Source organism: Eptesicus fuscus, chromosome 22, assembly GCF_027574615.1.
Source record: "Eptesicus fuscus isolate TK198812 chromosome 22, DD_ASM_mEF_20220401, whole genome shotgun sequence".
Taxonomy (NCBI): Eukaryota; Metazoa; Chordata; class Mammalia; order Chiroptera; family Vespertilionidae; genus Eptesicus; species Eptesicus fuscus.
Genome location: NC_072494.1, coordinates 33,525,544 through 33,550,511, shown reverse-complemented (window position 1 = coordinate 33,550,511; position 24,968 = coordinate 33,525,544). Strand labels below are relative to the sequence as shown.

Below are 24,968 nucleotides of genomic sequence, written 5' to 3'. Positions count from 1 at the left end.
TGATGGTGCCCAAGGCCGGGAGAGCCTCTGCCCGAGGCTTTCCCGGCCTTGGGCTCCGCCACACCCCAACGTCCCTGCAAGGTTTCCTGGTGGGCGTGGTTGGTGGGCGTGGCTTTGTGGGTGTAGCGAAGGTACGGTCAATTTGCATATTACTCTATTATTAGGTAGGATAGATTTCAGATAGAAAGGGAGAGGGGGAGAGAGAGATAGAAACAACGATGACAGAAGATCCTTGATCGGCTGGGAATTGAACACCGAGAATTGAACAGTGATTTCCTGGTTGATAGGTTGATGCACAACCGATGAGACACACCTGCTGGGTGTAATCTACAGATGTTTAGATGGGCACTTATTTATCGTGTAGGGGAAATGATTGGTAGTTGATCATCTGCTACCACGTGAAAGGCTCCTTGAAAAATACTCCTTCATCTGCATTTAACATGGGACTCAATAATGAGAGAACATTTGAATAAGCTGCCATATTACTATGCTTCTCATATTCTAGTGTGTAGATCAATCACAAGTAGTTCTTCATAAAACTGCAGATTCTAATTCAAATGGGTCTCAGGTGGGGCCCTGTGTTTGTATTCCTGTGTGTCCCACATTCTGCAGTTTGTGGTAGGCTGCTGTATCATGGTCCCACAGATATCAGGGTCCTAACGCCTGGAACCTGTGATGTTACCTGCATGGCAAAGGGTCTTCAAAGATGAGACCTTGGGTGGGGAAATTACCCCAGATTATCCAGGTGGGACCCTAAATGTAATGACAGTCTCCTTTTAAGAGGACGGCAGAGGGAGATGTGACTACAGCACCAGGCAATGTGACCACTCAAGCAAAATGCTGCTGGATGGAGGATGGAGGCTAGAGCCAAAAATCAAAGAATGCAGCTACAGAAGCTGGAAAAGGCAAGGAAACTGCTTCTCTCCCAGTCCCCTGGTGGGCGGGTGGCCCAGCCCACACCTTCATTTCCACCCAGTGAAACTGATTTCTGACTTAAGACTTCCAGAACGAAAAGAATAAATGTGTGTTGTTTTGAGACACTGTGTGAGTGTCTGTGTTCCTCCAAAACTCCTGTGTTAAATCCTAACCTCCAAGGGAAAGGCATTAGGGGCCACTGGGAAGTTACTAGGTGATGGGGGCTCAGGCTTCACAATTGGAATTAGTTTCCCTATAAAGGAATCCCAAGAAAGTCCCTCAGCCCTCTGCCACGTGAACTTACACTAGAAGGCACTGCCCATGAACCACAAAGCTGGCTCTCACTAGATGCTGACACTGCCAGGGCCTCGATCTTGGACTTCCCAGCCTCCTGAACTGTGAGGAGCTGTTGATCACCAGCTACCCAGGCTGTAGGATTTTTATAGTGACCCGAAGACACTGAGGCTCCCAACCTGCTGTGACTTGTTACCGCAGCCACAGGAAAGGAGCCACCAATGCCTTTGAGAAGCAAAGCCACAGAGGAGTGGTTCTCAACCCAGGCTGCACATTAGAATCACCTGCGATGAGTTTAAAAAAACAGCGAAAAGCAATGCCAAGACCCATTGCTGGAAGAGTCAAAGCAGAACGTGTAAGGGTTGTGGCTAAGAATCACTCTGTAAAGGCTCCTTGGGTGAATCTGATCAGAAAGTAGACTGAAGCTGTGCCATTAGAATAAGCCTAAAATACAACATTTCTTGTGTGTTTGTTTTTTTTAAAAAAAACCTCTTAAGCTCCCCAAATTATGGACACACTGTGTTCCCAGGACCCCCCTGAAACTATACAGCAGCTTCTCAGTGAGGCCTGGCCCAACACCTCACAGCAAGAATTACCAGGTTAGAGATTCCACCCTCTCTAGGGCTGAAGCACAGCCCTGAGGACTAAGCCCCGCCTTGCAGGTCGCATTGGCCCCGCCCCACCTCTACGACCCAGGCCACGCCCACTCAGTGTAAAGCCCTGGACACTTTGTGAGTCTGGGGATTGTTGCGTCTGGGACCTGCACTCAAAGAGGCAAATACTCACTGTCCCTCGGGTTTCCCGCTGATGTCTGGGAGCATGAGGGCCTCTTACCAGCCGCTCAGGGCATCTTCCCGCCGCCTGGAGAGTCCCTTTTCGTGGGGCTTCCTGGGGGTCCTTCTGCTGGCCCTAGAGCTCCTGCTCCCCATGTGCTCAGGTAGGGGAAGGGAAAGGGGGTCAGCTCTGGAGGGAAACTAGAGCGGGTGGGGGAGCTGGCCCACCAGAGAGGAGGGCGAAGGGAACTTTGCTTGGTGTGTGGGGTAGAGGCTCAGGGCTTGGTGGACCCAGGTGATGCGGGGTTAGGGTAGAAGCCTTAGCCACAGATCCTCTGGGTTGTTCCTTGGGGACCGAGAAGTGAGGGGGACTTCAGAGGGCCCGCGGTGAGGGTTGTTAGGTGGTAGGTACTGAGCCTCTTGGAGTGCTGGGTGCAGTCAGTGTGTGCTGGGGGCCAAGCTGTGTCCCTAGCAAAAGCTTGCAGGTGTTTGGGGACTGAGCTAATCAAGATGTCAGAGATTAACCAAAGAACATGTATGCATATATGTGTAACCCATGGACACAGACAATAGTGTGGGGAAGGCCAGGAGTGGGCAGGGGCTGAGTGGATGAGGACAAAGGGGTGGGGAAATGGGGGACATGTGGAATACTGTCAACAATTAACAAAAGGAGATGGGAAGCCCTGACCAGGTGCTGAAGGTGAGGGCTTGCTCTTCAATGCCCAGCTGTGTGTGGGGATGTTGCTTGGGGGAGTGCTGGGCCCGTGGGGAGGCTGTGCCCTGTGTTCCCTGGGCTTAGTGAAGCCTTGGTGAGTGGGTGCTGTGCCCCACTGGGTTGGGCTGGGGGATCCCAGACCAGGTGTTACCACGTGTCTGCTTTACAGAAGGGTCCAGGCCAGAGGGGCAGGGTGTGGGGCAAGGAAGCTCACTGCTTGCTTTGTATGGGGTTTGGGGAGCCCGTGTTGCCCACAGAGCCCTTAGTGAGTGAGAGCTAGCTGCAGGGCCTGGGATTTAGAAGGATTGGGAAGGACACGCAGTGCTTTTTGTACAAAAAGCTAACAGGCTGCTTGTTGCCCCCAAATCATATTGGTATTGCTCTCCAGGCTGCTGCTTGTTTTTAAGCATGGAGACACAGTCCTGTTGCCCTCCCATATAGATAATGCCCTGCGCTATTCGCAAATGTCATGTGCGCAATCTTTTTCCTTTTTATTAGCTTGGTTCCCATTTGAGGGGAGATTAGAAGCAACCTGGTAGCCAAACCTAGTGAGAAATGAGTCATAAGAAATGAACAATAAATGGCATCCATGGGCTTTTCCCCTGTAGCTGATAAACTGAAGCTGAAGGCCATCCACTATCAAAATTCATGTTTCACTGAATGCAATCAATACATATATACATACATATATGCTCACTGTATTAAACATATGTGATCAAAGGGCAACAATGGAATATTATGGTGTATTTCCAACTGTAGCTATATGCATGTGTGTTTCTATGCCCAAGTGACTTTTAGGATCCTATTACATAGACAGTTTGCATGCTGCATTCTCTCCTGAGGAGAATTCATTCAATAAAGATTTGCCTTGTATGTGCCAGGCCCTGTGCTGGTTCTGGGGACACACTGGTGACCAATAACAAGCCATTCCTACTTTCATGATCCTTATTTCACTCTTGGTCTGTTTGCACAGGAACACTATGAACATTAACAGGGACTGTGTTTTGCTCCCTGTTAGATCCCAGTGCCAGGCGCACAGTAGGCAACCAGTAAGGATTTGCTGACATTTACTGGGACTGGCGGACAGTAACCAACCCACAATGCCAGTGTTCCAGCCCCAGTCAGCTGCCCTGGAGGAAGGGGCATGACTCTCTGAGAGCCTTTAACAAATGGCTGGTGGGAGGGAAGGCTTTTCTGCTCAGAGGCCACACTCTGCCACTTCGGGGCTTCTGCACTTGCTGTCCCCAGGCTCCTCCTCTCTCACATAATTGGCTCCTTGTCCTTCAAACTTAGGTGTGAGGACATCCCCTCAGACACCCTCTCTGAGCAAAATATCTCAGAGACCCACACACTCCAGCTCAAATTCCCCTGACTGTTGTTCCTCTTTCCAAACTTCCTTTTCTGTCCTAGCTCTACTAGAATGAAGAGATTCTTTCTGTCTTGTCTCACTGGTGTTTGCAAATGCCCCATATTGTTGCCATGGTATCACCAGTCTTTTATAACTACTGAGTTCCAGAAAAATGAAATATAATATTCAGGGGGCTCAGCAGCCCAGTAAAAATTCAAGTCAAACAGGAATACAAACACTACCTTGAAAAAATGAAAATGAAAAGCAAAACCTTACAAAATGTATGAGATACAGCAAAAGCAGTTATAAGAGGAATGTTTATAGCTATACCAGCCTTCATCAAGAAGCCGGAATGATCCCAAATAAACAATCTAATTTACATTTAAAGGAACTAGAGAGAGAGGAGCAAACAAAATCCTAATAAGTATGTGGAAGGAAATAATAAAGATCAGAGTGGAAATAAATGAAACAGAAAATAGTAAAAAAAAAAACAACAGAAAAGATCAGTGAAACTAACAAGTGGTTCTTTGAAAGGATAAATAACATTGATAGATCTTTACCAAGAATCATAATGGGAAAAGAGAGGACATAAAATAAAATCGGAATTGAAAGAGCAGACATTGCAGTCGACAGCCGGGAAATACAAAGGATCACTAAAGAATACTATCCTATATAATAAAGAGATAATATGCAAATTGACCATCACACCCTCACAAGATGGCCGCCCCATGTGGTTACAAGATGGCCAGCACAATGTGGTCACAAGATGGTCATGCCCATGTCGTCTCAAGATGGCTATCCCATGTGTTCACAAGATGTCGACCCCCATGTAATCACAAGATGGCCACCACCATGTTATCACAATATGGTTGCACCCATGTTGTCACAACTGGTTGCGATATGCCCTCACAAGATGGCTGCCACAAGATGGCCGGCAAGGGACAGCAGTTGGTGAAGAACAGATAAGCAGGAGAAGGCAGTTGGAGGCGATTGGTTCAGCAGGGGAGGGCAGTTGGGGGTGACCAGGCTGGCCAGAGAGGGCATTTAGGGGCAACTGGGCCTGCAAAGGAAGGCAGTTTGGGGGACCAGGCCTGCAGGGGAGGGAATTTAGGGGTGACCAGGCCGACAGGGGAGGGAAGTTGCAGGAAACCAAGCCTACAGGGGAGTGCAGTTAGTGGCGATCTGGCCAGGAGGGGAAGGCAGTTGGGGTTGTTTGGGCTGGCATGGGAAGGCAGTTGTGGGCCATCAGGCCTGTAAGGGAGGGCAGTTGGGGGCCATTGGGCCAGCAGGGGAGGGAAGTTGGGGCCAACAAGCCAGCAGGGTAGGGTAGTAGGGGTGATCGGGCCGGCAGGGGAGGGAAGTTGAGGGCAATTGGGCCGGCAGGGGAGCAGTTAGGCATCGATCAGGCTGGTAGGCAGAAGCAGTTAGGGGCAATCAGGCAGACAGGCAGGCAAGCAGTTGGGAGCCAGCAGTCCCGGATTGTGAAAGGGATGTTTGACAGTCGGATATCCCCTGAGGGGTCCCAGATTGGAAAGGGTGCAGGATGGGCTGAGGGACAACCCCCCACAGTGCATGAATTTCATGCACCGGGCCTCTAGTGAACAAAAATATGCCTACAAATCAGAAAATCTATAAAAATTGATGAATTTTTAGAAACATACATGCTTCCATCAGTAAACCAGGAAGAAACAGAGAATTTGCATAGACCAATTCTAGCAAATAAATTGAAGCATAACAAAACAAAACAGAACACTAGCAAGAAACTGAAGCACTAGAACAGATAGCATCTAAGGTGAATTCAACCAAATATTTAAAGAAATAGTACCTATTCTTCTGAAATTATTTCTGAACATTGAAAAGGAAGGAACACTTCCAAACTTATGCTACCAGGCCAGCTTTAGTCTGATAACCAAAACCCTTGCATGAATTTCGTCCATTGGGCCTCTAGTCTACCATGGAGTACGACTCAGCTATAAAATGATACAATATTGCCATTTGCAACTTGAGAGGATTATGCTAAGGAAGTCAGCCAGAAGAGGACGAAAGCTGTGGTTTCCCTCATGTGGGATATAAACCAAAAAGCAACAAATGAAAAAAGCAAACAAACAAAACAACTCACAAATGGTGGTTACCAGAAGGAAGAGGTGGTGGGGAAGAGGTTAAAGGGAGGTGAGGGAAGGAGACTAATCTTCACAATAGAGTATACAGATGTCCTATTACAACGTTGTGAAACCTGAAATATACAAAGTATTATTAACCAATGTTACCCCATACATTTAATTTAAAAAGAGTCACATAATTTTTGTTATTTGATAGAAATACAAATATATATTTTTAAAATTTCACATCAATGTGACATAAGACCAATCCAGGGTATAAGAAAAGAGGTTTCTCAGGGATCACATAGATCTAGCTCCTTTCTTAGATCCTTAACCTTACAGGAGGGACCTCTGCATGCTTTTAGCCCTTCAGGACTTTACTTGATGTGTCTCCATCACATAATTTTACATACTAGTTCTATCAGATCTGTTAGATTTTCAAGCCCACAGATAATTAAAAGGAAAAGGAATGGCTAACGTAGAAATGATACTATTCTAGGAAGAAAAATCTATCAAAAATCCAGAAACAAAAAATTCAAACAGCATAGCAATATAGTAACACAGCTTAAACAGCTACCACAGAGAACTTCTGCGGCCAAGCATGATTCATTGATTAGTGAAGGAAGAATAATTTACATTTAAAGCAATGTTAAACTTATAAATTTTGACACTTAATTGACATCTATTTGCCTATAAAATGCTCAGTTCACAGATATGGAACATATGACGTGAAGTCTTATATTTTAAAATAGTTTAGCCCACCTTTATTTTAATCTATGAAATCCTCTTTGCTTATTTTAGAGTCAGCACTTACCATAGCATTTCTTGAGCACAGAGTGTAGTAGGAACAGAAGGCAACTTGCCTCCTGAGAGGAGACTGAGCCTGAAATGACAAGTCATCATCATCTTTTAGAAAAGCCATGTCTACAGCCCGCCAAAGCCCTAAGTGGCAAAGTAGCCCATGTTAATGGGACTACTGATTGGTTCATATTCTCACCATATTTGTAATGAGGGGTAAGTTGCTCCTTAGAGTAATGAGGTAAATGTTGCTAGTTTCATTTTTGGTTTGGTGGTCTTCTTGTGTTGGAACTGTGGAAGAGTAATCTGATGGAGGGCTATATACTATAGAAGTCTTCTGAGGAGGGAGGTGAGTGTGGAATAAACTCAGAAAAAAATGGGAAGGGCACATATCTATAAATAAATTTTTAAACCAAAAACATTGGTGCTCTCTCTTCAATTTACTGTTGAAAGAATATTCAGGTTAATCTCAAAGAAACCAGAGGTAATAGAATGTTCATAAAGAAAGCATAGCTCATCATCAGGTAAAAGTCTGGCACAATCACTTAAAATCTCACCAAGGACCTTCCATTTATGCTACCAGGCCATAATCCATGGCTGGTGGAAAAGAAAATACTTTCCTTTCATGTTCTTATTCTCTCATGCCCAGGTGACTGTGCTGAGCCACAACCTTATAAAACTATGGTACCCAAGAATTATCTTGGAGGCCCTCTTGGTCCTCTGATCATATTATTCTATGAGTGTATCCCAGGATACGGGCCTATTGATCCTTCAAAACCCATTAAAACTGTTTGTCAGTATGATGGCTCATACAAACCCGCTCTCAAGGAGAGTTGTACAAGTAAGTACACAAAATTTTTATTTTTATTGCTCTAAAGATGTTCATACATTTTAGACTGCATGTTCTACTATTACTATGACAGTTTTCTCAGACGGATATAGAATTTTAGGTAGCAAGATATTTTTTCAGGCTTTGAAGATCTCCAGGAAATTTTTAATAAAGCCATTGATTCTCTGGGTAAATGTGAATCTTTACCAGTTAACTACCAAGCGTCCAAAATGAAAACCATCCCCACCCACCACGATATTTTGAATTTAATACTAAAATCAACTTGCAATGAATATTATAAAAATAAATATATTACTCACAATTCGGATATTCTTGAATATTTTCAGCTGAAACTTCTCATGAAAAATGATGTCAAAGTTGGTCAGGGCTGCCGCATAGCGAAAACATTCTTTTTTTATAGACGCATGTGGCGTGGGGGAAGGTCCGCAACTTGAGTCTACAGACACTTATGGCATAAACTGGGTTAAGTTTGGCCATTAGCAGCAACATGGATGGAGCTTTAGAATATTATGTTAAGTGAAATGAGCCAGTCAGAAAGCATTAAGGACCAGATGTACGTAAAACTGGAACTCATAGACACAGACAACAGTTGGGTGGTTACCAGAGGGAAGGGTGGGTGGTCGCAGGGGTAGTCATGAGTAAAGGGGACCAAGTATGTGTGGAAGATGATTTGATTTTGGGTGGTGGGTACACACCCAAATAAAGTAATATAGATCATGTGTCATAGATGTGCACACTTGAAGCCTATGTAAGCTTATGAGCCAATGTCACCCCAAGAAATGCAATAACAATAAATAAGAAAGTGTTCCCATCAGTTTAATAGCACAATGTAGAATTTTTATTTTGATTCCAATCTATTTTGACATTGTATAAAACAGCAAATTTGAAATTTTTCTTTAGTATTGTCATGTTCAAAGCTACAAGAACCCCAAAATGGCAAAGTAGTCTACGTTAATGCAACTACCAAATTTGGTTCACAAGTTCAGTATGTTTGTACTGAGGGGTAAGTAAGCTGCTCCTTGGAGGAAGAAGGTAAACATTGCTGGTTCCATTTTTGGTTTGGTTCTCTTCTCAAGCATTTCCATTATGTTGACTTCATCTTGCTGTCTGTGGAACAAGTTGTACTTACAGCCAATCAACCCTTGGACTCTTTATGGAGACTGAAAAGATGTGCAGTGAATAGAAAGAAACTTACCTTGAAGGAAAGCAAAATTGTATCATATGATAAGTAACAATAAGCCTATCATAGTCATTAAAAAGGTAGTAATCCTGGTGACATGGTCCTACATTAAATTATAAGAGGCAGGAGAGTGGGAAAGAGAGACAGGAAGTTGATCAGTTAATCAAGCCAAAGGCAGAAACCAATGAAATGTTGTGTTGAGACTTTGAATGAACGTCCAGAGGTTCTTCAGAATCATGTGAATATAAGAGCTAGTAGTGTAGCTGTCTTTCAATAAGGGCTAGCTGACCACCAGATTTCAGCGCATCCTGCTTCCACATGAACTTATCAGACTGTCCAAAAGCAGCAAACACTTCTTCCTACAGACTATGCACCTATTCCAGAACTAGCCCCACTCACCCTTCTTCTGCCCCCTTACCTATAGCCCATGTAACTTCCTTCAAAATAACTTAATCTTTCTACTCAAAGCTGTAAGAGAACCCCATTACACCAGGATGGCGGAAATGTTTGCCTTCATCTGTCCCTGCGGCCGGTGGTTTAGACTGCATGCCCCAGGACCTGGGTCTTTTTACTGACCGGCACATGGCTAGTCAGTAAACCTGTTCCTTCAGGAAAACATCAGTCTGCGAAGGTTTTGTTTCACAGCTTTATCCCACTGCAGTCAGAGAAGATACTTTGTATCATATTTACCTTATTGAAACCTATTGATTGGTTAATATTAATTTGTGGCTCATCGTGTGGTCTATCATAGAAGATATCCCATTTGCATTTGAAGCAAATATGTATTATGTTCTATGGTGCTCTGTGTCTGTGAGGTCTAGGTGATTGTGTTGTTGAAGTCTACTATTTTCTTACTTATTTTCAGTCTAGTTGTAGTACCCATTATTGTGAGTGGGATATTGAAGTCTCCACCTATTACTGGAGAAATGCCTATTGCTTAGAAATGTGTATTTCTCTCCACAGTTGTGTCTCCTTTTGCTTCATGTATTTTGAAGGTATGTTATTTGGTGCATTAATGTTTATAATTATTACTAAGGGCCCGGTGCACGAAATTCATGCACAAGTGCGTTCCCTAGGCCTAGCCAGGGATCCAAACACAAGTGCCTGGTGTGGGAGAGTAGGTCCCAGCTGATCTCGGTGCCCTGGGCAGCACCTGGGCCCCCAGTCCACGTGTGCCTCCCTCCGCCTGAATCATTGGGCCCCCGACCCGCTCCTTCAGTGCCCCGTGCCTCGCTGTAGTCGCTGGTAGCCATCTGCAGGCCAATCAGAGGGGTGATTGGGCCTCGCTCACACCCACCTTGGCCTGGCGCCACCCACTCACTCACCTGCTCTACCATCCCACTGTGGTCCCCCTCTCATCAGACCCATCAGGGCTAGCAGCACCTCCACTGCTGCCCACTAGCAGTGCCGCATCATTGACACCTGACATGTTCCGTGCCACCCCCTGGTAGTGAGTGCACATCATAGCGAATGGTCGAACTCCCAGTCAAACTCCCAGTCGAGGGGACAATTTGCATATTTCATTATATAGGATTTCCTCTTGCAGTAGGTGAAACATTAAAATAAAGTGTGCTGCTTGTCTCTTACAACCTTTTCTGATTCAAATTCCATTTTGCCCGAATAGGTATAGCCACATTCTTTTGGTTACCATTTGCATGGAAAATCTTTTTCCATCCTTTCATTTAGAACTTATTGGTCTCTTTGAATCTCAAGTGAGTCTCCTGTAGACAGATTAGAGTGGAGTCTTTGGTTTTTATCCATTGTGCCTTTTGATTGTAGAATGTAATCCATTTAAGTTTAAAGTAACTACTGACAAGGAGGGAGCTGTTTGTTTTCTTAAAGCTTTTTACCCCCTTTTTGCACATTCCTATTTTCGTTTGCTAGTTGATTTTTCTAATAGTGTTGGAATACCTTTCTCATTTTCTTTTGTGTGTATTCTATGCTGATTTTGTCTCTAGTTCCCATGTAGATTGCACTTAACATCCTAGAGCTATAATGCTACAATTTGAATTTATGCCAACTTAAATTCAATAAATTCCAATAATGAATGCTTATCAGCTCCATCCTCATCCAGTTGGGTTGTTAGTGTCACACTACCATCTACAATAACAATTGAAATCCTGGCTTCTATTTATTTTCATTGTATGCTTTGTTTCTTAATTTACATAGAAGATAAACATGCATTTACATACCATTGTTACAATAAGACTAGCTTTAATAATTGCCCATGTATATACCCACAGTGAGATGTTGATCCATATGGCATGACTTACCGAAAGCAAACAACATGGGTTCGACTGCCTGCTGCAATGAATGCCAAACTGGTGAGGCAGGTGCTGATGGAAAAGGAATGAGGTTTTATTCAAGTGCCTGAGACCAGGAACTCCCAGCTCAAACACCCTCACCCCCTTTCTGCTCAGGCCCTCAGGTCTTATATAGTTAGGGAGGGGAGGGCTTTATCTTCTCTCCAATTATCTTGCTACCTTTTGGCACACTTGTGCCTGTCCCTTCATATTTATAGTTTTTGGTGTGCTTAGTGTAAGAATCTCTTCCTGTACCAACTTGGCTAATGGGCGAGACTCCGCAGCACTAGGACTGACTGTCCAGGTAATATTATTTACTCTCTTGTGTACTTTAGGACAGCCTTGAGCTTTTATTGTAGGTGAGGTATAGTAGTAACAAATTCTCTCGACTTTAATTTATAGGAAAGTTTTAATATTTCCCTCAATTCTGCAGCATAGTTTTACTGTGGAGAGCATTTTTGGCTGAGCTTCTTTTTACTTGTGTCTGTTATTCAATGCCTTCTGGCCCCCAAGTTCCTGATGAGATCTCTGCTGACTATTTAGACTCCTTTTCTTGGATTTTGGCTTTGACATCTCAGTGGTATCACTGGGCTCAACCTGGAGAGCGATGGTCTTGCCCATCAGGGTACTCACAAATGCCCGCCTCTCTGCAGCTGCCACTCAGCTGCCCCATGAAGGAAAAGAGGACTATGGAACTGGAAACTGCAGATCTGTGCCAAGAGGGCCTGCGAAATATGTACATGCAGTTTCTCTGACTATTTTAGAGTCTTTTGTCTAGTACGTGTCCCCTCAGGCCTTTTTCAGGAATAGTTTTTGTTGGTTTATGTTTTCCATTGAATGCACCATACTTTCCTATTACTTTGTATGCCTTATAATTTCTTGTTGAACTGGACATTGGAATCTAATAATGAGGTAACTCTAAAAATCAATTCTCAACATTTCCTAGGGTTTTTTGTGTTATGTTATTGTTTTGTTTTTTGATTGTTGAAGCGTGTCTCTGTGCTGAGGATCAGCCTGACATGTAAACTGAGCCTTCTTCTGGGCATGCGCATTCCCTCTTCTTGTCCCAGAAATGTTCGGCATTGGGCCGGGGTCACACAGAACGGACTCGGGGCTCAGTATCATCAAAATAATATTTACTCCAGGCACCTGGGTGCAGGTGGTCTGACTCGAGAAAGAGTCAGTGGTGAATGGGGGAGGGAGCAGGCGTTTAATGCGCTCAGGGAGAGCTGCAGATGGGGCTTCGGCTTGACCCAGGTATCAGGACCGTCCCTATTCCCCCCCCCCCACCCCCCCGTGTAGTTTCATGACCTTGCCATTTGTCCTTCTGCTGGAACCAGCGTCCTTTCTCTAGGCGCTGTGCAGGCTAGGCGCTGTGCAGGCGTTATGGTCATCAGGAATTTCTGTAAAATAACCCCTTAAGAGGAGCATGATTGTGCAAGGCTTAGGCTAGAATGATCTTTCTTTTATTAGCCCCTACTAAAGTAGAGCCCAGTATCTTCATTCACCCTTTCAGTCCCCATATATGCAGTTGGTATTTAAATTCACAATGTTTATTGTCAGTCTCCTGAAAGGGAAAAAGTGAAAAATAAAGGATGGAGCATTGATCTCTGGATCTGTGATTCCCCTGGAAGGATGGTCTTGCAACTTTGGGGGAGGTGTGACAACAATGGCTGCCAGCCCCTGTCTGCCTCTCTGTGATCATAAACAGCAGTAGATTATGAGAGCACAGATCCCCAAGGACGTGGTCTTTTTTGCTCACTCTGGGCCCCTCAGGCTGCCTATAAGCTGCCAAAGGACACGTACACAGCTGCCTGCTGTGAGAGTGTCATGGTAACTGCCACTGTGCAAACAGCTGAAATTGACCAATGTTCCTGCATTTTACCTTTCCAAGAATTTCCTGGAAAGTGCAAGCCTTCAACAGACCTGAGAGTTCAAAACAGTGACATCAGGCAGATTCTAGCAGTGAAATTGTTGTCTATTGGAGAAGACATATGTTTGGTGCTTCCTACCCTGCCATCATTCCAGAATTCTCTCCTAATACATTCTAATATAAGTCAATGAATTAGCCTTGGAGGATAAGTCAGCTAGAAGCATGTACAGGCAGTTTTATTGACTATATTTTAACTCGATCAATTGAAAATATCCAATTAATAGTTAGAGAGAGAGAGCCTGCTAGACACCTTGTGGAGTACCAAAAGGTTAGGACATAAACCAGAGCTTTTTGACTGGTGTGCCACAAGAATTTTTAAAACATACAATACCTGAATATTTACTTGGGACACTGGCCTCTTTTCTCTTAGATTTTCAAATGAAAAAAATAGCTTATGCCGATACAACAATAGCCATCCCATGTGAATAAATCAAAATTATACCAGTTTCTTGCCAGATGGAAAACATATATATATATTTTATTTTTTTTTGGTGGGCCTCAGAATTTTAGTAATTATATTATGTGTGCCATGACATGAATCAGGTTAAAAATGGCTGACATAGGTTATTCTCAAAGAAGTTTTAGTTTCATTGACAATTAAGATATATAGAGAGAGGTGTCCAAGTACCACAGAAATAGAGTTATTCATGATCATTATAAGGAGAGTCCAGAGGGAGGAGAGAGTTCTATGAATTACAATCATCACAGAATTCATGGAGGAGGGGTCTCCCTGAGCTATACCTAGGAAGATACTCTAATCTGGAGTATTCATAACATCAAAAACTTGCCTAGCTCTCACTTTGTTTAAGATGCCAGTTCACCTACTACTTACAGCAACCCCACAACGTATATACTTTTCCACAGATGAGGAATTTAAGAAAGAGAAACATTAAGGGTCTCTTCCTAGCTCAACAAGCTAGTCAGTCTTGGAGCTGGGACTCGAATGCAGTCAGGTCAGCTCTTGGGCCAGATCTCTTTGCTCAGTCGTTGCCCTGACAGAGCAGAATGGCATGAGCAAGGACATAGATGTGACAGTGTGATGTGCCTGCCAGAGGTAGTAGTCACCAGATTGTCAGGCAAGGCAGGTTTGTTTGTTTATTATTTTTTAAAATATATTTTTACTGTTTCCTGAGAGAAAGGGAGAGGGAGAGAGAGATAGAAATAACAATGATGAGAAAGAATCACTGATCAGCTACCTTCTGCATGTCCCCACTGGGGATCGCGCCTGCAACCTGGGCCTGAGCCCTTAACTGGAATGGAACCCAGGACCCTTTAGTCCACAGGTGGATGCTCTATCCACTGCACCAAACCAGCTAGGGCATGACAGGTTTATTTAGATACTTTGCTCTAGACCCGTGGTTGACAAACTGTGGTTCCCGTGCCACATGTGGCTCGTTGGCCCCTTGAGTGTGGCTCTTCCACAAAATACCACATCCTGGGCAAGTCTATTTTGAAGAAGTGCCTTTAGAAGAAGTTTATGTTTAAAAAATTAGGCTCTCACCCTAGCCGGCTTGGCTTAGTGGATAGAGCGTCGGCCTGCGCACTGACGGGTCTCAGGTTCGATTCCGGCCAAGGGCACATGCCCAGGTTGTGGGCTTGATCCCCAGTGTGGGCATGCAGGAGGCAGCCGATCAATGATTCTCTATCATCATTGATGTTTCTATCTCTCTCTCCTTCTCCCTTCCTCTCTGAAATCAATAAAGAAATATATTTTTTAAAAAAAATTAGGCTCTCAAAAGAAATTTCAATAGTTGTACTGTTGATATTTGGCTCTGTTGACTAATGAGTTTGCCGACCAATGCTCTAGGCCAATGTGAAGAATCTCTCCATTTCATTACATTGCAGATTCAGTTAATACATTCAATACCTGTCACTTCAGAAACTTCTCCCTGAAGGTAGTGTAGTGCAGAAAAACAACCATATAAAAACTTTGTCATTATTATGTATTCTTGTTAACTGACAAAGAAACAACAATCATTTCTTTTCTCGTTTAGTTATTACATAGTTGGAATAAAAAATCGAACATGTGAAGCCAATGAAACTGAAGTGATATGGAGTGGTGATCCACCAACTTGTGAAAGTAAGCACATTCTCTCTTTAGAATTTACAGCAGCAGTTCTCAAACTTTTTGGCCTGGGGACCCCTGTATGCTTTACAATGAACAGAGACACCACAGAGCTTTTCTGCAGGTGGGTTAGTGCTACTGATATATTTTACATTGGCATTAAAGCAGAGTTTTTAAATAATTATTTACTAATTCATTTTTAAGAACAGTAATCTCAATAGGTGTTAACAAATGCAACATATTTTTGTCCTGAGATCAAACATTTCCACAACAGTGGGAAGAGTGTCATTGCTTTAAATTTTTCCTAATCTCTTCAGTATCCTGCTTAATGGAAGACCTCCAGATTCATTCTGCGGCATCGTCAGACAGTCTGAAGCCACTGGAAAATCTCACTGTACACTCTAAGGATGACAGTGAGAAAAGACAAAATCGTGTTATACCTGAGAATCGCTGATTCAGGAATGGATATGGAATTTCTCAACTAGCACTGAGTTTTCCTAAGTCTAAGTTTATTTTCTCATTAAATTGTCAGTGTTTCTTATGATTAGAAAAACTTAGCACAGTATTACAGATAAATACAAGTGTTTCTTACAAGTATCTTCTATAGGTATTTTTTAAAAAAAGGGTTTTATTCCAAAATTTTATTTTCCTATTTATGGTTTGAATTGGGATAATACATTTTTTTCATAGAAACTAAGTTTCAAGTGAATATTAGAATTGCAACTAGATTGTAGAAATCATATGCTAATGAACTTATTGAATACAGTTCATAGAACATTACTAATGCTATCTGAAACTTTCACTTTTTCTTTTGCTTTACCTGTCCTCTTTTTCTCTTTTAAGAGATTTTTTGTGAGCCACCTATACATATACCAAATGGAGACTACACCAATAGAGGCAAGGATATATTTGGATATAATGAAACAGTTATTTATAGTTGTAAGCCTTCGAATGCAACAGATCATTATACACTTGTCGGAGAGAGCACACTTGTTTGTATTGGGCCTGACGAATGGAGTAGTGAGCCTCCTGATTGTAAAGGTAATAACTTTTCCATTTCTTTCCCTCTCATTTATAAATTGTGTGGAAGATTTGCCAACTTTTATTTATTTTTATTTTTAAGATGTATTTTTATTGATTTCAGAGTGGAAGGGAGAGGAGAGAGAGAGATATGAACATCAGTGATGAGACAGGATCATTGATTGACTGCCTTCTGCACACCCCTTACTCTAGGGATTGAGCCCACAACCCAGGCATGTGCCCTTGACTGGAATGGAATCTGGGACCCTTCAGACAGCAGGCCGATGCTCTATCCACTGTGCCAAACCAGCTAGGGTGATTTACCAACTTTTAAATACTTTGGCCAACACTTAAAAAACAAAATACATCAATATGTGTTTGTTTCCTCTGTTATATCCTTTCTAATCTAATTGTTTATGTGTCAAGTAATAAAAAATAGTTCTACTTGTAGAGTTTCCCACTCTTCACCCCACATGTTCTTGGCATTGCTGTTTATGCATTATTAATTCTATGTGTATGCATGAATTAATTTTTTTTTTTTTTTTTGGCTCAAGAGCATCAAAAAACACATACTGGCTTTAAGGAAGTTTTTTCTTTCCTTTTTCTTTAAATCTTAATTTTTAAGAGCATTACAGATATTCCCTTTTTTTGCCTCCATTGCCCCCATCCACCCAGTTTTCACCTCACCCCAGGCTTTCACCATCCTATTTTTTGTGTCCATAGGTAATATATATTCTATATATATATAAACCTAAAGTGACCAGCTGTTAGCTATGATGCCCAATGGCCACTAGGGAGCAGACGCTCTGACCGGTAGCTATGATGTGCACTGACCACCAGGGGGCTGACACTCAATGCAAGAACTGCTGAGTTGTGTGACTTGGCAGCTGCAGTTCTCAGGTGATGCACCTGGACCCAGAGAAGAGGGCGTTCGATTCTAGGGTGTGTCTCCTGAGAACCACCCTCTTGCAATCCAGGACCCCTCGGGGGATGTCAGAGAGCCCAGTCCCTTACAGGCCAGTCTGAGGGAAACCATTATGCACAAATCTGTTCAGCAGGCATCTAGTATGCATATAAATTCTTAGGTTGATCTCTTCCTGCCCACCTCCCCACTTCCCTGTGAGATTCCTGAGTCAATTCCATGTTTTGATGCCTCTGTTTTATTTTATTCATGAGTTTATTTTTTTTCATCAGGTTTCTTGTTTGTTTAAATGATTTTTAGTTTCAATTGTTGATAGATATGTATTTATTGTATTTCTTCTTGTTGTTCTTCTTCTTCATCTTAATAGTGATGAATTCCATTACTTTTTTTTTTTGCTGGGAAGCACTTTTTTTGACTTTCAATTTTAATCCATAGTTTGCTGGGTAGAGAGTAATCTTGGTTGTAGAACCTTGCTTTTCATCACTTTGAATATTTCTTGCCACTCCCTTCTGGCCTGCAAAGTTTCTGTTGTAAAATCAGCTGACAGTCAAATGCATGCTCCCTTGTAGCTAACTAACTACTTTTTTCTTGCTGCTTTTAAGATTCTTTCTTTGTCTTTAACCTTTGGCATTTTAATTATGATGTATCTTGGTGTGGGCCTCTTTGGGTTCCTCTGGTTTGGGACTCTCTGTTCTTTCTAGACTTGTACTAGTAAGTACATTTATTTCCACCAAGTAGGGGAAGTTTTCTGTCAAACTAAAAATGTTATGTTTTGCCGAAACCGGTTTGGCTCAGTGGATAGAACGTTGGCCTGCAGACTGAAAGGTCCCAGGTTCGATTCCGGTCAAGGGCATGTACCTTGGTTACGGGCACATCCCCGATAGGGGGTGTGCAGGAGGCAGCTGGTCGATGTTTCTCTCTCATTGATGTTTCTAGCTCCCTATCTCTCTCCCTTCCTCTCTGTAAAAAAATCAATAAAATATATATATTTTTTAAAATGTTATGTTTTAATATCTGGCAGAACACTTCTTTTTCAGAAATGTTTAAGCCACTCTCTATGCTAATTTTTGTACCTGAACTTTTATTGTATTTTATTTTTACCATTTTAACCACTTTCAGTGTACATTTCAGTGGCATTCAGTATATTCATATGGTTGTGCAACCATAACTTCTATATATCCAAAACTGAAACATTGTACCCATTAAACAACAACTCTCCATTTCCCTCTCTCCCCAAACATGGCATTGGCTATTCAGTTTTCTATGAACTTGACCATTTTAGGTAGCTCATAGTAGTGGGAGCACTTCTGGCTGATTTCATTTAGCATAATGTGTTCAAGGTTCATCTACCTTGTAGCATGTATCAGCAGTTTATTTCTTTTTATAGTTGAGTAATATTCCATTGTCTGTTGTTTCCACCTCTTTTATCTATTTTTTAATCCATTCACCTGATGATAGACACTTGGTTTGTTTCCAACTTTTGGCTATTCTGAATATGCTTCTCTGAAAATTGACATTTGAGTAACTGTTTGAGGCCTGTTTTCAATTTGGGGAGGCAGTATATACCCAGAAAGAGCTGCTGGGCTATGTCTTTACTCTTTGAGGAGCAGCCATACTGTCTTCCATGGCAACTGAACCATTTTACACTCCTACCAGTGACCCAAGAAGATTCCAATTTCTCCACTGCTTTACCAATGGTTGTGTGTTTTTTATATACTAGGCTTCCTAATATATATAAAGTAATATCTCATTGTGGCTTTATTTTCATGTTCTAATAACTAGTGATCATATTTTCATGTGCTTATTGGTGTTTTGTGTATCTCATCTGGGGAAATGTTCCTCCAAGTCCTTTGCAACTTTGATTTGGGGTTTTTTTCAGTCACTAAATGTAGGAGTTCTTTATGTGTTTTGGATATTAATCCCTTATCAGGTGTATTATTTGGAGATGTTTTCTCCTATTTATTCTATGGTTTGCCTTTTCTCTCTATTTATACTGACCATTGAAAAAAGTTTTCAGTTTTGCTAAAGTCCATCCAATTTATCTGTTTTTCTTGTTGTTGTTCTTGTCTTTGCTTTTGGTGACACACCCAAAAAATCATAGTCAGATCCAACATCATGAAGCTTGTCCTCTGTGTTTTTTTCTATGAATTTTATCTCTTTGATCCACTTTGAGTTCATTTTTGTATATGATGTAAGATAAGGACCCAACTTCATTCTTTTGTATGTAGATATTCAGTTTTCAAAGAACCATTTGTTGAAAATATTGCACTTGCCCCGTTAAGTGTTCTTAGCGCCCTTCCATACAACCATTTGACCATATATGCAAATGTGAGCTCTGTATTCTATTGCATTGGTCTGTCGGTATTTATGCTGTAGCACTGTGTTTTGATTATTGTAGCTTTTGAGTAAGTGTTCAAATCAGAACATGGGAGTTCTAGCAATTTGGTTCTTCCATTTCAAGCTTATCCAGGCAATTCCTAGTCCCTTGAGGTTCCATATGAATTATATGTTGGATTTCTCTATTTCCACACAATGCATATTCAAGATGGTGATGGGGATTGCATGTAATCTATATGTTGCTTTGTGTAGTATCAACATCTTAACGATATTGTGTCATCCCATTCACGAACACAGGATGTCAATTCATTAGTTTATATCACCCATTTCTTTGAGCAATGTTTCGCAGTTTCCAGTGTAGGAGTCTTTCACCTTTTTGATTAAGTTTCATTTTATGTATTTTATTTCTTTTTTATCCTCAACCAAGGATATACTTATTGATTTGAAAGAGATGGGAAGGGGTGAGAGAGAGAGAGAGAGAGAGAGAGAGAGAGAGAGAGAGAGAGAGAGAGAGAGAGACATGTATTGGCTACCTCCTGTAGGATCCAACCTGAGACCTACATACCTACATTATGTGCCCTGACCAGGAATGAGCCCTGTCCTTTTGGTCTATGAGACTACACTCCAACTGAGCCACCACTGGTCAGGGCAGTACTTTACTCTTTTTTGATGCTATTGTAAATAGAATTATTTTCTTCCTTTCCTTTTGGTTTGCTCAGTGTTAGTATATACAAATGCAACTGATGTTTACTTGTTGATTTCAAAGACTGAAACTTTGCCAAATTTATTTATCAGCTCCAACAGGTGAGTGTGCTTGTGTATGTGTGCAATGTCTTAGTTGTCTACTTAAATAAACATGCCATCTGGGACAGAGAGAATTTTATTTCTTCCTTCCCAATTTGGATGCTTTCATTTCTTGCCAAATTTCTCTGATTATAACTTTTGACATTATGTTAAATATAAATGTCAAAAATGCTCATCTGTCTTGTTCCTGATCTTAAGGAGAAAACTTTCAGTCTTTCACCATTGAGTATGATGTTGCCTATGAGTATTTCATAAATGAGCCTCATTATGTTGAAATTTTTCAGCATTACAGAATAACCTCTAAATCATTTATTAAACTCTCCTATATCTTTTAAATGAAAGTAGAATCACATTGAATCCATAAGCTAATATTGAGGATGTACTACTGATATATTTGCAATTTGTACCACAGAAGATTGTCACAGGAAATGGTACTGGAGATGAAGAATGCTGATGACCATAAGTTTATAATTTTTAAAAATAAATATTTTTATTGATTTCAGAGAGGAAGGGAGAGGGAGAGAGAATTAGAAACATCAATGATAAGACAGAATCATTGATCTGCTGCCTCCTGCATGCCCCCTACTGGGAATTGAGCTTGCAACCTGGGCATGTGCCCTTGACCAGAATCAAACCTGGGATCCTTCAATCTGCAGGCCGACACTCTATCCACTGAGCCAAACATGCTAGGACTATAACTTTTTATAATACCTTAACTGAGAGGCATTAACATTACTTATATAAGGACAGTAAATTATAAGATATTTTGTGAAAAGACAAACAATCCGAACCTATGAATTTAGGTGTCTGTAAGCTTTACTAATTTTTACTTATTTTAAAAATTATTTCTTTTCTTTTCTTTTAGCAACTTACACACCCATTGATGGACCAACAACTAGTGCTGCTGACTTAGGTATTATTTTGGATATAAATAACCCTCCATTCTGAGAGCATAGTGTTCTCCATGGAAATATCATATTTTAATTATCTGCAGTTAGTGAAGAAATGACCTGCCATGTGATAGCTGACATTTGTATTTATTTTTATGTGCAGATTCCATGACAGGAAGCACTAGTATGTGTAGACACATGCAGATAATACAGCTTTTAAGAGGTCCCTCCAATTCAAATTCCTAGTAGGGTAAGGGAACTTTCTCAATTGCTGTGTTTATTTGCAGGTTGAAATATAGAAAACCTGATGTGCTTTCCATGGATAGTGCTATTTTGTAATGGCAGTTTGTAAATAAATTTTCTTTCTCTTCATACCTTGTACACACAAGCCTTAATGTACTGTAAGTTGGGTTAGTTTTCTTCTACAACAGGCTGGTGTATCACACTTTATTGAGGCTCATGTAGTTCACACAATATATGTTTAAAGAAAAAATAAAAAGTATGGTTGAGGTAGTAACATGAAATATAAGGATTTTTGTTGAATAAATGAAGAAAAATATTAGGTTTCTTTACATTAGACTAGTTTAGCAAGGTTGGCCTTTTTATACAATGCACTTTAGGCCCGTTAAGCTTTCCCTGTGAACACTGTTGTCAAAGGGTCATTGTGCCAGTAAATCCAAATCCATTTTAATTCAATAAACACTTGATTTTTTAAAATGAAATACATAGAGCAGAGGTAAACAAGACATTCTATGTTTTCACCTAGAAGAATTTAATAAAAATAATGGCAGTGTGGAAGCAGAGGTACTACTGAACAGCATTTCTAAGATTTAAGATCTTGTAGTACTACTTATTGCTCTCTGGACAGTCAAAAATGCATGTTCAAGTTTCTATGCATAATTTATCCGTGTGCCCTGGTGTTTCATTTGTATTCTTATAATGTTCTTCTTAATTAAGATTGTGTCTTAACTTGGTGGTTGAGGTGAATGAGAAAGGATTTTAAGATAATGTATAGTTTGTGAAGTCTGCAACATAAGTTTAAGTATCAATTAATAGAACTTCATTCTCGGCTTATTTCACAGACTCACCTTTGGGGAACAATGTAAATGAAATTTCTAACAAAATCATAAGAATGATAGACTGAATATTGAACTAAGCCAACTAGAATGAGATAATTTTCCTCTAATGTAGTAAATTATAATTTTTATAATAATTTTAAATTATAATTTTTATAATAATTTTCCTAACTTATATAATTCCATTTTTTATAACCTGGTGGGGTTACTACAGCACAAAACAATGTCAAGAGCGGTCCCTACATTTCAGAAGTTGGACCCTAAGACTGTAATGGTATGAGAGGGGCTCTGTGACCAAAATGAGCTGGATGCACTAGCTGTCACACTAAACTAGAATGATAAACTTGTCTTTGCTGTAGTTTACAGATGATATGATCAAAATTAAAATGTGTCAACTATGTGGAGACCCAAGTGTGCTCAATTACCTTCAAACTGGCTTTATTTTTTCTCAGATGGAGGACTCATTGCTGTGATTGTTCTGACTGTACGTAAGTGTCCCAAATTTGGATGCCACTTAAATCAAAATATTAATGTGAACAAGTGCATTTTAATGACTTTTTTAGTTTCTATAGTTTTCATAGCTTGAAATTAAGTAAACCAGTCTTGAAATACCTGACCTTTCATATGATTCTACCCTGTGTTGGTATTGTATATTCTTTTGTATTCTACATGTCCATGAAGTAACAATCTTAAATCTCAAATATGCTTTCAGTAATATTCTAAATTAGTGAGGAATCTTGCCTGACTTCCTGCAGACCCTAAGTGATACCAGGGAGCTGCATTACACAGTGAAGAGTCCAGATAGAATATGAATGAATACGGGCTAAGTAAAATGATATTTCTGCCCACTGAAATGTAGCCAACATTAATCTCTTCTCCTGGATTTTGAAACTTGGCGTTAGTTTTTAGGGTTACATGTCATTTGTTTTCTGGTTTCTTGTAGTTGGCGTTGCAGTGGTTGGCACCTGTGTCTAAATGTCGTCACATCAGGGAGAGTAAATTAAACATGTTTCTTGAACCTGTTGTTGCTTCTCATGTTGATGTACTTGTGCAGCTTTTGCTTGCATCTGTATTGCGTGCTGCCTTGTTTTAGAGTGTGCTTGTGAGAGTGTGCTGTCAGAATTGCATTTCCTGGTAAAATATTTTCACCTGCTTTTCATCTTATTGTGACAAGGCTAATCTGTGCAGATTTGTTTTAGCTTTTATGACCGTCAGAAAAATTCCTGTGGGTGTCGGTGGTTTAAGTTCTGCAAAAAATCATGGATCTTTAAAGTTCCTCCCCTGCCCTAGGTTTACCCTATTCCTACAGTGGATCGGGAGCCAGGACTAAACTTACAATAGTTCACTGTGGAGACTTTGACAATTCTATTCACTGCAATCTTTAGGATGAAAGCTTCCTTGTGTCTTTATAGCATAAGTAGTTGTAAGAAGATATATAGGTGTCTTCTTCAGATCCCAATTTGAGTTCTTTTTATTTAGAGCTGTTATTTATGGATATTAAAGGGGGATTTAAAGCAACATTGCTCGACTTTACTCTTTCATTCTCTTAATTTACTAGCTTGTAGTAGTAAAGCTCAAGGGTTAAACCAAAAGTTGCTGAGATAAATTGACTTTTAAGATGGTTTCTACTTCAGACTATTTTTATATTTGAATATGTTTGCATGTGAGATTGATGTAAGTATAACTATCATTTATGTTCTCTTGTTAAATAGTCTCTCAATTACTGAAATATGTATGAAAAGCAGTTCATTGTAGAAAAGGTTGTTTAAATGACAGAGATGTAAGGATATTTCCATTACAAGTTTCTTAAAACTAGAAGAAATGGCAGCCCTGTGTATGGTTTATTTTCTGAAAAATATAATCTTCAAATCTGATAATATAAAAAGTAGGGTGGATGAAGTGTGCTTTGTGTCAGTGTGTTCATTTCCAGGGTGCCTGATTTCAAATCAGAGTAGGTTTCTAATGGGGTCCCACCCTCTCTAACCTTCCCACTCTCAGAGTCATGACTCCTGCTCCTCACATCTCAGAGCCTGACATACATCCGGGCTTCTCCACTCCCAGCCCATCGTGTGCCTCTCCTGCTCACAGGTGTTCATGACACCTACAGCAGAAGTCCAAGTTCCTCAGCATGATGCTCGAAGACTTTCCACAATTAAATCCCAAGTTTTCTCCCCAAGGCTCCTCTTTCTGCTGCATTTCTCTAAGGAACACACTGTTAGTCAAGCTGTGCCATCTGCCCTGTGCTGCATTCCTGCTTCACTGGTGCCTGAGAGGCCTGTGGTCCTGTCAGATCCTGGGCATCTTCCAGGGCCAGCGCCTCATGCCCATCGGGCGAAGCTTCTCCCGATTGCTGCCCAGGTGTCCTATTACCCAGATGAGGCGACCACATCTGAGTATCTGTGGACACCGTCTGCTGGGAGACATGCCTTCCACACCAGCTTAATGCGTGGCTATGGCTAAGTACTTCAATCCCAAGTCCAACAAGGAAATTATAAAGTTTGGTTTGTGTAACTAGGAAGATGTTTTCCTATTTATGCAAAAACTCTTACTGTTGGCATTAAGTCAGATTGCTGAACCTCTGAGATCAGGCTCCGTGGGACTCAGCCATGGCTGCAATCACTGGCAGAGCTCCCCCCCCCCCCCCCC

General features: G+C 41.2%; 1 protein-coding gene across 5 annotated transcripts in view; it reads left to right on the top strand.

The window, feature by feature from the left end:
• Positions 1–2,019: 2,019 nt before the first annotated feature.
• LOC129147979 (membrane cofactor protein-like) overlaps positions 2,020–24,968 on the top strand; it is a 65,412-nt gene continuing 42,463 nt past the window's right edge. For 2 of the 5 annotated variants that reach the window (XR_008555191.1, XR_008555192.1), the window contains exons 1-7: positions 2,020–2,146; positions 7,592–7,783; positions 8,693–8,795; positions 15,203–15,288; positions 16,117–16,314; positions 21,222–21,269; positions 22,775–22,806. Coding sequence is in view for 3 of the 5 variants with exons in the window: in XM_054712109.1 (XP_054568084.1) it covers positions 2,029–2,146; positions 7,592–7,783; positions 8,693–8,795; positions 15,203–15,288; positions 16,117–16,314; positions 21,222–21,269; positions 21,410–21,492 (828 nt within the window). In the remaining 2 variants the exon portion in view is untranslated. Of the gene's footprint in view, positions 2,147–7,591; positions 7,784–8,692; positions 8,796–15,202; positions 15,289–16,116; positions 16,315–16,506; positions 16,609–21,221; positions 21,270–21,409; positions 21,497–22,774; positions 22,811–23,265; positions 23,329–24,968 lie in introns of those variants that run through there. The other 3 variants (XM_054712109.1, XM_054712110.1, XM_054712111.1) reach the window with 3 other exon arrangements.